A 12,595-nucleotide genomic window follows, 5' to 3' on the forward strand; every position below is an offset into this window, starting at 1 on the left:
GGTTCCTCAGCCGGAACACAATAAATCAATGGCAAGTCAATTCTGGGAGCAGCCACGAATCGCTCGCAGAAAGCCAGGCCAAGAATAAATGACTGCGAAAATCTAGATATACTTAAAGCACACACAAAAACGCTTTAACCGCCCTCCTCGAACTCAAACATATTGAGTTCACCTGCAAATGGCTGTCAGTGATGGGAAAAAACAATATATTAGAGAAACGGGTAACACTTCCATGACTTTCTCAACTCACAGCTAACGTAACAAATTCAGGTATTTCAGAAACTTTATGGATTGAGTGCAAAGCGTTTTAAAAAAAAATGTTTCAATTATTCCTTATCATAAAGAAGTGTTCTACATATTCTAGATCAAAACAAAGAAATGAAAATTATCGAAAAATGCATTATAAACATTTGAATAATTTACAATATATTATTAATATAATATTTTTAAAAATCTTAAAGGTAATTTAAAATTAGTTTGAAAGAGAACAATGAAACATGAAAAGACCCCTTTACTGTTCGAAGATACAAAGTCAGGGATGTCCAGGAAACCCTAAACCAGGTGAAATCCACCGAGGAGCTTACTCCCATTAAGCAAACTTCAGCCTTAAAGAACAGGGCCAGTTGAATGGATCAGAGTTGGGAATAGTTAAACAAGTTTGGCAGCTTAAAATGGCACCGGCTTAGACCATCTACTCAGCTGCACAAAGGGAAGTGTTCACATGTACTCCATCCACAACTCCACCTCCATCTCCATTTCCAACTTGAGCTCCAATCTCGTCCCTCCGCCGGAGTCAACACTTCCGGGCGGAACTGACTGCGGATGGCGAGTGCATCAGCAGTTGACAAGCGACAGATTAGCTTACAATTACAACAAAGCCGGCGCTGAAAGGTGACTAAGCCGATGATGAATAGTAACTTGGCTGAGAAGAGTCCACAAAATCCAGAGACCGAGAATGTGGGTGAAATGTAAATGTTTGCTCAATATGCGAGCGAGTGAGTAAAGTTCAGGCAGGGCCAAGAAAATGATGGGGATGCAGCACATGCAATACCTGAATGTCAGGATTAATTATTGGCTACAAGTAATACATAAAATGCTAATGAGATGGCTACTTAAAATCAACAAAAAGGTAAAAGGTTAATATTGGTATTTTATGTGGTTTTAGGGCTGATTAGAGATGCAAGGTCTTTATGCTGATGAACTAGGAGTAATTGTTATTCAGATTATGAACAGAGAGAAAAAGTTATGACTATTAAAGATAGCTAATTAAATACACTGCTATGAAATATACATAGTAATAAATTATAATAAAATAAATAATAAATTGAACTAAATTATAGGAAGTACTATAAAGGCAGAAATACATATTTAATTAAAAAACAAATTACTTAAGCAAAATCTTTTAAAGTTACAGAACATAACAATAAATACACATGCTTAAACTACAAATAATGAGATATTTTTTTGATCATAAAGAGATAGTTTCGTGTGACTCACCTAGAGCTCAACAATCGTTCGGCTTCGGCGGCGGTCATGTCATCTGGTAGGCTATCCTCCCGTGGAATCGCCGCAGCCGGAGGAACAGCTTGAGTGGGAGGAGCAACTGCCACACTGTGGTTCACATGGACCTCGATCACCTCATCGACGAAATCGTCGATTAGTTCCACATTCAGTAAATCGTCGACCTTGATGATGTCTTCCTCATCCTCGCCGGCGCTGGTATCCGCATACTCCAAGTCCTGCAGCTCTAGGGAACCCTGAGCCAATGTTCGTCGTTCGGGAAGGACAGGTGCCTCTTCCTCCTCCTCCTCGTCCCGCTGGATGGCCATGTGCTCGTCCTCCTCCTCGAGATCCAGTTCCTCCTCTTCGTGCGCATCGATGGAGGCTATGGGGGCAATGCCCTTGATCAGGGCCGCACGGGCGGGCGAACAAGGAGGCGTAGACTTGGCACTGCCTCCTCCGCCCACACTCTGATCCTGGTTGTTGCTGCTGCGTCGTCTTATGGGTGAAACCACTCCCACGGGTGGGGAATTGTAGACGCCACGATGCAGGGGAGATCCCTCAACGCTCGAGGATGTGGGCGACTGCAGGTGAACCGCTCGCGAGGGCGCCACTGGCTGGGATTCCGGCACATCCGTCTTGATAATGGCATACACCGTGCTCGACTCCTGGCCAAAACCATTGGCGCCATGAAACTTGCGCTGCATGTCGCTCACCTTGGCCGTGTCATAGAGTTCCGCCTCCGATCCGTAGACCTCGCGACTCTCGCTGCCATCTGGGTTGAGGCGATAGCCCACATCCACGTAGTTCAGGCTGTGCGGCTGCTCCTCCGCCTCCCGCTGATCGTAGGCAGGCTGCAGCTTGGCCTTCAGCTCCGGCGTGGACTCATTGAAGCCACCCTCATCCTGGCTGGTCGTCGATATGATGCTCGGCGGACGCTGACCAAGACCGGCGGCTGGCATGTTGACCGTGATGCTGCTGCGCTTGTTGGCCACTCGCTGGGGAGATCCGGAGGCGGAGCCCGGTATGGAATGTTGCTGCTGCTGCTGGGAACTGTTGGCCAAGGCCGGAGTTTCGTCCACAGATTTGCGACCTGGAAAATAAGGATGTAGTAGATTGTTAATAAGCCTGGTAAAATAAAATATTTAATAAAAGGGTAGCAAGTTGTATATTCTCTTCATTTATAAAAATCATTATCTGTAGTCTGATCTCATAATTAACAAATTTCTTATAACCTTTAAGCTCTGAAGTTATTTTAATAGACTTTGTTTTAACATCAAATGATCCTGTCAGTGGTTATAGGCTGATCATCCAAGCCAAATATGTAATTTTGTAATTTATGCACAGCATAAACCTTTTTTATTATAAAAGATCCTTTACAATAATTTTGGTTATTTTTTTTTAAACATAAATTTGATTATAACGATAGATCCTCGTTCAGCATCCTAATTAGATCTGTTTGCATATTGAGAAGCAGATGAACGCGCTCCGAGTTGGAATTCTTTTCCAGATGTGACTCGAAATCGGAATTATCCTGCATGTGCTGCTCAAAGAACTCTCGGTATCTTTTTAATTCCTCCTCCAAGATGTCTTTGCTCTCCAAATCCGGTTCGCCACGCAATTCTTTCCTGATGAGTTCCATCAATTTGATCATACGTTTTCGGGCCTCCTCGGGTGACTTGCGATTGTCTGAATTCCGAAAGGCATTGGGAATTTTATTTCTGGGTCGGAATCTAGCGGACGATGATAGGGAACGACTTCTGGTTAAATGGGTACAAGTGGAGGAGCGGCTTAAACTGAAATTGGCTCGATTGTTTCGGAATATCTGATGGATTTCGTCATCGCTGGTTGCGGGAACGGAGCGAAGGAGCTGCCGTTTCTTGGATAATGGCGATTTTGGTAAGGATTCGGTGGTTCCGCCCGAATGACGACCACTGAAGGAATCCCAGTACTCAGATGTGCGGTGTCCACTGCAGCCACACGATGAAGTGGAGGCAGGTGGAGCTTGAGAGGATTGGGTTAGCTCACAGGAACGCTGCATTGCAGCGGCCGTGGTCAAAAGCGAATGGTTCACGGATTGTGGAGCCGGTTGATTTTCCGAAAAGTTCACCCAAATCAATTCCGCTGGCGGTGGATCCTCAAAAATGCCCGTCAAATGCTTTTGGTTCAGGCAAACTATAAAATGACTCATATACGCGTTGCGCATGCGCAGATCATAAAGGGTATGGCAGTGCATGGTGGTCAGCTTATTGAACCACAACCATGCTGTCCTGAAGTCCGATGAATTTTCGCAGAAAGCCTCTTCGGGACTTGGGGCACAGTCCAGCATAAGGACAAAATCATTGGACAGCAGGGCGCTATTTTGATCGTGATCATTCTTGTTCCCAGAACCACTCAGATCCCTACTAGTCGGTTCATCTCTTACATTTCTTTGATGCAGACTAGTGCGACTCTCCACATGCTGGATATGAGTGGATGATGTGGTCAAAAGCAGGCTTGCATGACTATTATTCTTCCTTCTATCAGTCCCCACTAGTTTTGAATTGGGCATAGTTTAATTGTGAATTCCTGTTTTTGGTTTATATAATTTTGTTTTGATATAATTTTCCAAATGTGTCAAAGGTGAGTCACAGGCTCACAAAATATTTTGACACTTTCAATGAATTTTCTAATTAATTGTCCGCGCCATTATTTCCACTTTCCTAATTTATTTATTTATATACAAATTTGCTGGGGAACTCGTGTTCCTCTTAATGGATCAGAGCTAATCGCAAGTTGTATATATATACTTTGGGGACTTTTCAGACTATTTTCGTGTGTAGGTGCCGATGCTAAAGCTGTCAACGGAAGGCATAAATATAGCCGCCTCCATATATATATATAAACACACATCTTTAAATTGGACCTTAGGGGATCTTTAGTGGGGAGATGGAGCAGACAGGCGACATCTCTGTTTTTTTTTTTTTTTTGGGAAAACGTGTAGGCATCTTCCAATTGGCAGTGGAATGTCTTAGAAGTTTTGTAAGTTTGCCAATTATATTATCCCAAGTTATTTTACATATTTCGGTTTATTTTAGTTTTTATGCAGACTAATTTATCTTTTTTTTTTTTCTTATACCAACCTCGACAGGCTTGACAAAGTTTTCGCAAACTGAGACACATTTTTGTTCACTTCACTAGCACTTGTTAGTGTTTTGAGAAACGCATGTTGTGATTAGCTACTAATTATTATTTATTAAATTATTATTATGTACATTTTTTTGTACAGAGATAGGAAGTCTAAGACGTTGCCCCGAATTTCATATAGTAACTTGTAAAACTTTAAAAAGTAATTTACTATAAATTCTTTAGGAAAATAATAATACACTGCATTCAAATTATGTTGTAATTAAATTATTATTGTTTATTAAATATTTAGAAGAGTTTAGGTTTGCATATGGAAACCTTGGTTTATAAATAAACTTTTTAAATTTCAATGAGGAACTTGAGAATTTCAGATGGCTTTCAGATGACATATTTCAAAATTAGCGATAAATATACAAACAATCCTATGCATTTTAACAGATTTACCCCAGTAAACCCCATAATTTCCCCGCAAAGAGGGCCTGCCACAGACAAGATAACAAAGCCAGGACTTCGGCTGCTGCCAGTTGACCGACCACAGGAACCGAAGTTGGCCAGCTTGCTGGACCTGGTCAAGTGCACCCTGGCGTATGCTTAATGCCAATTAGAGATGCGTGCGCTTTTAATTAAGAGCAGCATGAATACTTAATGCAAACCGGGGGCAGGATGAGCGGGAGCAGCTGGCCAAGGTCTGTTTCGGTTCGGTTCAAGTAAATAAACTTGATGAAAATCCAAGCCAAATTCCGAAGGTCGCTCGTTGAGTGGAAGAGGCGTAAACAAACGCAATTGAAATCGATGAAAAATCGAAGGGGCAAATGAAAATGTGTGTTGTATAATGAGATGCGAAAATTAATGAAAAACCGGTCCAAAAATAAATGTTGTGCAAAAAAAAAAAATAACAAAGAAATAAAAACAAACGCAAACAAAAGACAATTAATGAGAAGTAACAAATGGCAAATCAGAAAAGGGGGAAAAGCGAGATGGGAAAAAGTTTCCAATAAATCAAGGTTTATAAATAACTTTCGCAGTAATTGAAGCAATGAAAATGAATAGGAAAAAAATGCATCTACATTTATATATACATTGTGTATATGCATCAAATGGTTCCAATGAATCAAAGGCGGAAAAATCGATTTGTGTTTGTTAAAAAATGGGTGAAACAAAATATGGAGGCGCTTGCTTTTCACTTTGAGGCACCCTACGAGTAAAAAACTTGAAAAATTTGCCTTGAAAAATGCAAAAATAATTGTTTGAGTAACCACAACAAAGAGATGTCAAATTAGAGAAGACAAAAACAGAGAAAAAGAAGATTTTGCAAGAGGGTAAAAAGAAGAAATGTCAAGACAAAAAACGGAAGTTGCTGTCAAAATGTGCCAGAATCCAGGGATAAGGAGGGGAAACCCCCGAGAAGAAAGCCAAATGCAGTATGTGGGCATGTCTGATGATATAGTAAGTCGGCTTTTTTTTGCGTGTAGGTTAGTTAGGTCAACTTCCAAAAGTCCTGACAATGCAGATATGCATAATGAAAACACAACGAAACCAAAACAAAGGCGAGTCTTAAATCTCTGTGGCTAAAAAGAGGAAAAAAGGGGGCCTTCTCCATGTCCTGCAAAATAGCTGAACAGGCTTAACTCCTGGAAATTCATTAAAGAAAAAATAAACAACAATTTGGACGACTGCACAAATATTTCAGATTTCATCTCAAGATAAAATGTTATGTCATTCAAACAGATTTGGAATGTTTGGGCCATCTCTCATTCTTTTAATGCCAGCAGAAATGTCTTAATATAAACAAATAAAATAACCTTCAGAAAAATATGTTATATTCGTACAATAATCAATTGTGCGGACGTAAATATTGCAATATCTGTAATGGAAATATATATAATTGATTACCTGACTGTTATTTAAATAAATTAAAGTAAGGACTGCAGAAAAAAGAAGTAAGCTGCCCAATTTTTAAACTAAATAGGTGACTAAATAAAGTACTTTGCATTTCTTAGCCCCGGGAAAATATCTCAATGTAAGTCAGAGAATATCTTTTGGTCGCATTCCTTTCCAGCAGCAACAGGCAAAAAAACAGAAAACAAAAACTCACACTGAAATATTTTACAACCTCTGAATGGCGAAAACTGCAAACACATGACATTTGCAAACATTTTTGTTGTGGCATACAATTTCAAATTTGAAAATAAACTCGGCAAAAGGAGAGGAAGCAGCCAAAGTGTCCGAGAAAAATGTGAAGAAAAAAATAAAGGAAAAGTTTAAACGTTTGCTTGTGGCTGTTGCCAGGCCAAGAAAAACTCTGCCCACCACACACACATGTGAGGGAATTTTTTGAATATTTTTTATTTGTTTGTCGCCACAACAAAATGCAGTTCGCTGAACCTCCGCAGAAACAAAGAAAGGCTTCCATACTTTTTCGATGTATCCAAAAGATACTTTTTTACAGCTGCCAGATGTCTTTATGCACTTGGAGATCTGTGTCTTTTTTTCGCCATCAATTAACTCTTTTAATAGCGAAAATGGCGAGTAAGTTAGGGTCAGTCGGACAGTTTGCAATTTAATTTCGGTTCAAATCCATTACGCAATGCGTAAAGTTTTAAATGAATGAATACCGCCACACTTGAATATTTTTTTATAGAAAAAAAAGGAGGATCGTCATTCAGTAGTAGTACTTTCCCGGCGCAGTTCAAGATCTCAACTGATCGACTAGCGAAAGCCAGACCTCACCAAACCATTCAAGACATTTCCAGACTCCGAGACCGAGACCAGAGGATCCCTTATCAGCCAAGGAGACAAAAAAGCCAAAACTGCGCCCTCACGTGCCCCTCGAAAATCGAAATCGAGCAAACTCACAACAATAATCACGCCCCTGTCTCATGGTTACTATATGTTATGGAATATTATTTTTGATTCGGGGCAACGTGCGGCAAATAATTTGTTTTGATTTGCACGGTTTCGTTTCACATTATCTTCATCATTTACTATATAGAAATATTTTGTTTTTGGGAATTCTGTCGATTACGCGTTCGAAATCTTCTTGAATTTTATATGCGAAAGTTCTTGCCCGCTTATCAACGCGACATCAACTGAAAGAACGGCCGCAGAAAATTTTCGCTTTTTCAGCATCGCCGCGAAAAAAAAAAAGAGAGAGAGTGAATGGAAAATGGGTATATAGCTGAGAGATCTGACAGATCGGCGGACTTGGAGATCTCTCGCTGCCGTGTATATACGTTTTTTTGGGGCCAGACATGTGGCAGCCAATGTACAGGGTATTTCGCGTTGATTTCGAACCGCTTTTTTCGAGGGCCGCCACTTGTCAAGATGCCAGATTGCAAAATCCGCAAAATGAAATGTTGGGAAAGGCCAGAAATTCGAGAGAATCAGTCAAGTGTCGAGACAGATTTTTCGGCTAGTGATATCTAATTATAAAATTAAATGAAAATAGCCAGGAAGCTGTGTGGAAAATCGGCTGTATAAGATTTTGGAACCATAATTTAGGCGGAAATTCTATAAAAATACCATTTTTATGGCGCTAAAGTTCAAGCGAGCAGCATCTGCAAATCAATTTGACTATTGCATTGCGTTTATCTACACGGGAAAAATAATTTGACCTTTATAGTCAGTGGAATATTTTGTTTTCAAAAAGAAAATACAGTACAAAAAAAATTAAACAAATCCAGCACACCTAAAAATTTTCTGAATTGTAAGAAAAATATTTTTCTTTCTGTGTAGCTGACTACTTAGACTTCACACAGCGATTGTGGCGATTTCCAAAGAATTTCCTCTCTTGCGAAATGTCGCCTTGATGATTTTTTTGATGTGAACATATTTCAGCACATTTTCGCAATGGACGTCATCAGTTTGGTGTGAAAAGAAATGAAAGAAAAACTGAGAAAAACTACAAAATAAAAGAGAAAAATGTGAGAAGACGTTGGGTGGTCAAACTGGGCAACCAAGAGGAAAAGCGGGGAAAATGTCCGCAAGTGGCTGTCGAAAAAACCACGCGCCTTTCATTACTACTTGGGGTCATTGAACTCTGGCGGTAAGGTTGTGTCTGTTAAGTCAGCGTTGAAAAGAACAAATTCATTATATACTGAATATTTTGTTTTTCAATATTTAGGGACTTTGCAGGCAAGGAAAAATTCGTTTAATTCTATTATACCACCACGTCCTTTTTTCAAGATCTCGAGCCTATTACTACTGTAACTAATGATTCTTGTTTTTTCATTAATGTAAATATAAATAAACCAATACCCTATATCCGCGCAAATAAAATATTTAAATGAATAAATTTAACAAAACGCTCGCAGGAGTTCTAGATACGGAAGTTGGACTGTATTTTCAACAAGCAGAGCAAGCAGTGTATATCGGTGGCGCCATCTGTTGTTTGGCGGCGCATGCTACGGCTTGTGGCCAAACTAAGGCCAATCGGACTGTAGCAGAGACTCAACCCATCTAACTCAATACAAGTGATGTCAAAACTAGCAAAGACTCGAACCAAAGTACACTGAACAAAATAGAAAAAATGCAATACACACAAAAAAAAACCCTTGCAACCAAAGTCATGAAGATGGCTTGATCGACGTGGTTGCTGATGATGGTAAAGAATAAATATACTTTATGGGATCGGAAATGTCTCCTTCACTGCGTTACAAACTTCTTTCTGAAATTCTAACACCCCTTCCGAGCGAGAATATTTTTAGTATTTGTCGGTATTTGTGCTTCGCATGCCGGCTTTTTTTTATGTATACGTTGTTTTTGTTTTGTTTGCGTAGGCGTCTCGCACAAATGCAGTCGAGACCCCCTTAATAAGAACCCCTCTCTTTGCCCAGCCTATTCATAACATATTGTCAATATTTGAGCGGCTTTTAATTTGTGATAAATAATACCTTCCGTTTGGGATTAACAGAAATATAAAGATAGCATATTTGTGTCCATCATGTTTCATTGTGCTGAAATAAAGTGGAGCACAAGCAACTTTTGGCAGGCATCACTTACAGACACAGACAGAAACACAATGTGCACTCAGAGAAAAATTTAGAGTTAACAATTAATGTTTTTAGATCTTTACTTTATTACCCATGAGGTTAAAACATCTGAAACTATAAAAAAAATCAATTAAAAATTAGCTAATCAATATAATTTTTAAATTTTAATTAAAAGTTATCCCTTTACGAATGTAACCAATTTGAATATAACTGAAGTTGAAATTATATTGTGAGTTTTTCTTAAAGTGCATTATTTGGTTCTCTCCCCCACCTGAAAAGTCCCATCTTTCTCTTGGCGTCGTAGTAGTTTTTGAGTAGTATTTTCCGTGTTATTTATAAACTCTTGAATGTGACAGGCGGGCACAAGCCATTCAAAATGTGCCATGCAGCACCGAAGCCTAGGCCTTCTTTTCGACTCTATGTTTCCATTTCTCTTTATTTTATTCCCCATCCCGATTTTAGACCCCAACGTACATGCCCCATTCATGTGTTCTCGTCATGTCTCGGGTCTGACAGTCGCTAAGGGTATGGCTATAAGTACAGTGGTCTCTTAAAAAATACAACAGAAATGGGGTTCAATTTTTGAAACATTTTTAGAAACCAATTAAAATACTTATGCATACAAAAAATATTTTAAAAAATATATTTAGCTTCCCCAGCTCATATTTAGGGACATCACTGTACTTAAGATATAATGTTTATAGAGCACAAGGAACTTATGGGTGTCTGCAAATACCCGTTTGCATACAGATGGCGCTAAGCATATGACGGGTGCTGTGTCAGCGAAACGACAAGAAAATGCCGTAAAAAATTGTGTTTGGGCTAGTTAAAAGAGCACAGAAATAGACAAATAGGAGGAAAAGGGAAAACTTGGGAACTCTTCTTAAAAAAAAACTGGGACTTCATGTAACGCAATTGCAGACACAACCTACCCCAACTTGAGCACATAATCCAATCCACTTAATTCCATTTCGCCCTCCACTGCGCCATCGCCTACCCATCAAAAGCAATGAAATCAATAAATCAAGGTAAGCCACGCCCCCTTTCACGGACACAACACTGCCATTTATGAATTAAAAAGAGTTCCAGACCCCAGTTCGCATCGCCCAGATAAGCAATCATCAGCAGAAGCTATAACTCGAGGAGTCGAGCAGTCAGTAGAAACAACAAGAAAGGAATGTGGGATTTTAGTTTTCCAATTTTTAAACACCCTTATAGATGATAGCACCATAATTAACAAACTGCGTACAATATTCTTAGTCATATTATATACACAAGTGCCAAGTATCAGGTAATTAGCTATATTAGCATATAATATATTTTAATTTGCCAACTATATGTTAAAGTGCAGAAAAATATTGGGCAATCTGCCAGGATTAATGCAATTAATTGTGATACGAATAGAAATAGCAAAATAATTCTAAAGGTTTTCCTTCAAATGCATTGTTTTCTTCATGATAATGATTTATAATAATATTTTTCATTTTTACATAATTTTATTATAAATACAGCTCCAGAGGTTACAGAACTCCTGCAATCTTGATGGTATAATCATAATACCCACCGAAAGGGGTTCGAAATATGGTATCTATGGGATGCGAGACTCGAACTGAGATTCAGAACTGAGGCTGCTGGCGGAAGTGCGGCGTGCAAATTCCAATTTTGTAATCAGCAGCTGGATGGGCTGGTGATGGTGATGGGTTGCGGAAAGCAGCCACAAGACCGGAGCGAAGGCGACTGCGAATGGAGGCAGAAGTGCAACGCATCATTGAATTCTTAATCTGGCATTAATACAATTTTATGTATGGAGTCGCTGGAAGAGGAGGCCTAGGCCCAAGAAGACCTCAAGAGGGGGCGGCGATCGGGAATCGGGAATCCCAACAAAATCCGCAAAACGCCGACGAGCCTCGGACCATGAAGATGGGCGACGACAGATTGTGAGCATTGCACTCGAGGAGGAGGATGAAGTGCATCTGGGGAGAGAGCGGGAAAGGGGCCCCAGCGGTTCCAAGGCACAGAGCTTGGAATGTTGTCGAGCCGTTGTCGTTGGGGGCTGCATTTGATATGCCTGCTGTGTTTGACCCATATTGGAATTTGCCTCCAGAGCACACGCAGAAAAAACACAATAATCTAGGCTTAAAAACTCAGAATTGAAGTCGTTCTCTATTATAATTTTGATTAGGGCTAATATGATCATAGTTCTTGAATCGTTTTTCTCTGAAAGGGTAAAATTCCTTAAATAAAAATTAATATTACCCTATTTTTTTCGATATTTTCTCCCAGTGCAATAACAGCAACAAAGTGGATTTTCAAGAGGGGGTGCTTAGAAGGCAGGGAAGGGTCTTCGGTGGAGAAAGGGCGGAGTTGGGGCGGCGCACAAGTCACGATTTGTACACCGCTTAGAAAAACTTGTAATGAATGTGGGATGCAATGGAATGGAATGGCTGGGGATGAGCTGGATGGGCCAGTGGATAAGGCGGGACGGTCTTGGGGGGCCCAGTGGAGGACAACAGGAGGCCACTGCACAATAAAGTCGACCTGGCAGTTCAGCACAAACACACACACACACACGCAGCGAGAATGTCTGGAAGGTGTTTGAACTCCAGCCAGCAAAGTTCAAAACTTCCAAATGAAGGAAGTTCGAGAATGCCCTGAGACGAGTTGCTTCTGGTTCCTGATTCAAAAAGGCCATCAATTATGTCTAGAGAGGAAGGAAAAGCCCATAACAAAATGGAGCAACCTGGAAATTAGACCTTCTCTGGTTAGTTAGTTTGGTTCGGGTGTTCTGAAAGGAACTTTTATAACACGATAAGAAAGACCTAGTTTTATTAAGCCCTTTAAATTTACACCTATAATCGTAGCTGTATTAGCTGAAAGATGAATCATCAAAATATACGGCATTGTCACCTTGACAGCGTTATCAATTCAGTTTTTTTCCTAAGAATAAGGTTTTATTTTAACTTCCTGTCAATAAAATT

General features: G+C 39.9%; 2 protein-coding genes across 20 annotated transcripts in view; both read right to left on the reverse strand.

Annotated features, from left to right (window-relative positions):
- The window catches only part of LOC119555167, a 54,025-nt gene that overhangs the window by 18,399 nt on the left and 23,031 nt on the right, over window positions 1-12,595 (reverse strand). For 18 of the 19 annotated variants that reach the window (XM_037866412.1, XM_037866405.1, XM_037866417.1 and 15 more), the window contains one exon: window positions 1,498-2,593. In XM_037866412.1, the coding sequence (XP_037722340.1) occupies window positions 1,498-2,593 (1,096 nt within the window). Of the gene's footprint in view, window positions 1-1,497; window positions 2,594-4,622; window positions 4,722-12,595 lie in introns of those variants that run through there. The other variant, XM_037866418.1, reaches the window with a different exon arrangement.
- Window positions 2,829-4,126, reverse strand: LOC119555169. Its single transcript, XM_037866420.1, has one exon. It carries the CDS (start codon window positions 4,049-4,051, stop codon window positions 2,918-2,920), a length of 1,134 nt encoding a protein of 377 aa, XP_037722348.1. The 5' UTR covers window positions 4,052-4,126; the 3' UTR covers window positions 2,829-2,917.

The sequence above is a fragment of the Drosophila subpulchrella genome, chromosome 3L, assembly GCF_014743375.2.
Source record: "Drosophila subpulchrella strain 33 F10 #4 breed RU33 chromosome 3L, RU_Dsub_v1.1 Primary Assembly, whole genome shotgun sequence".
NCBI lineage: Eukaryota > Metazoa > Arthropoda > Insecta > Diptera > Drosophilidae > Drosophila > Drosophila subpulchrella.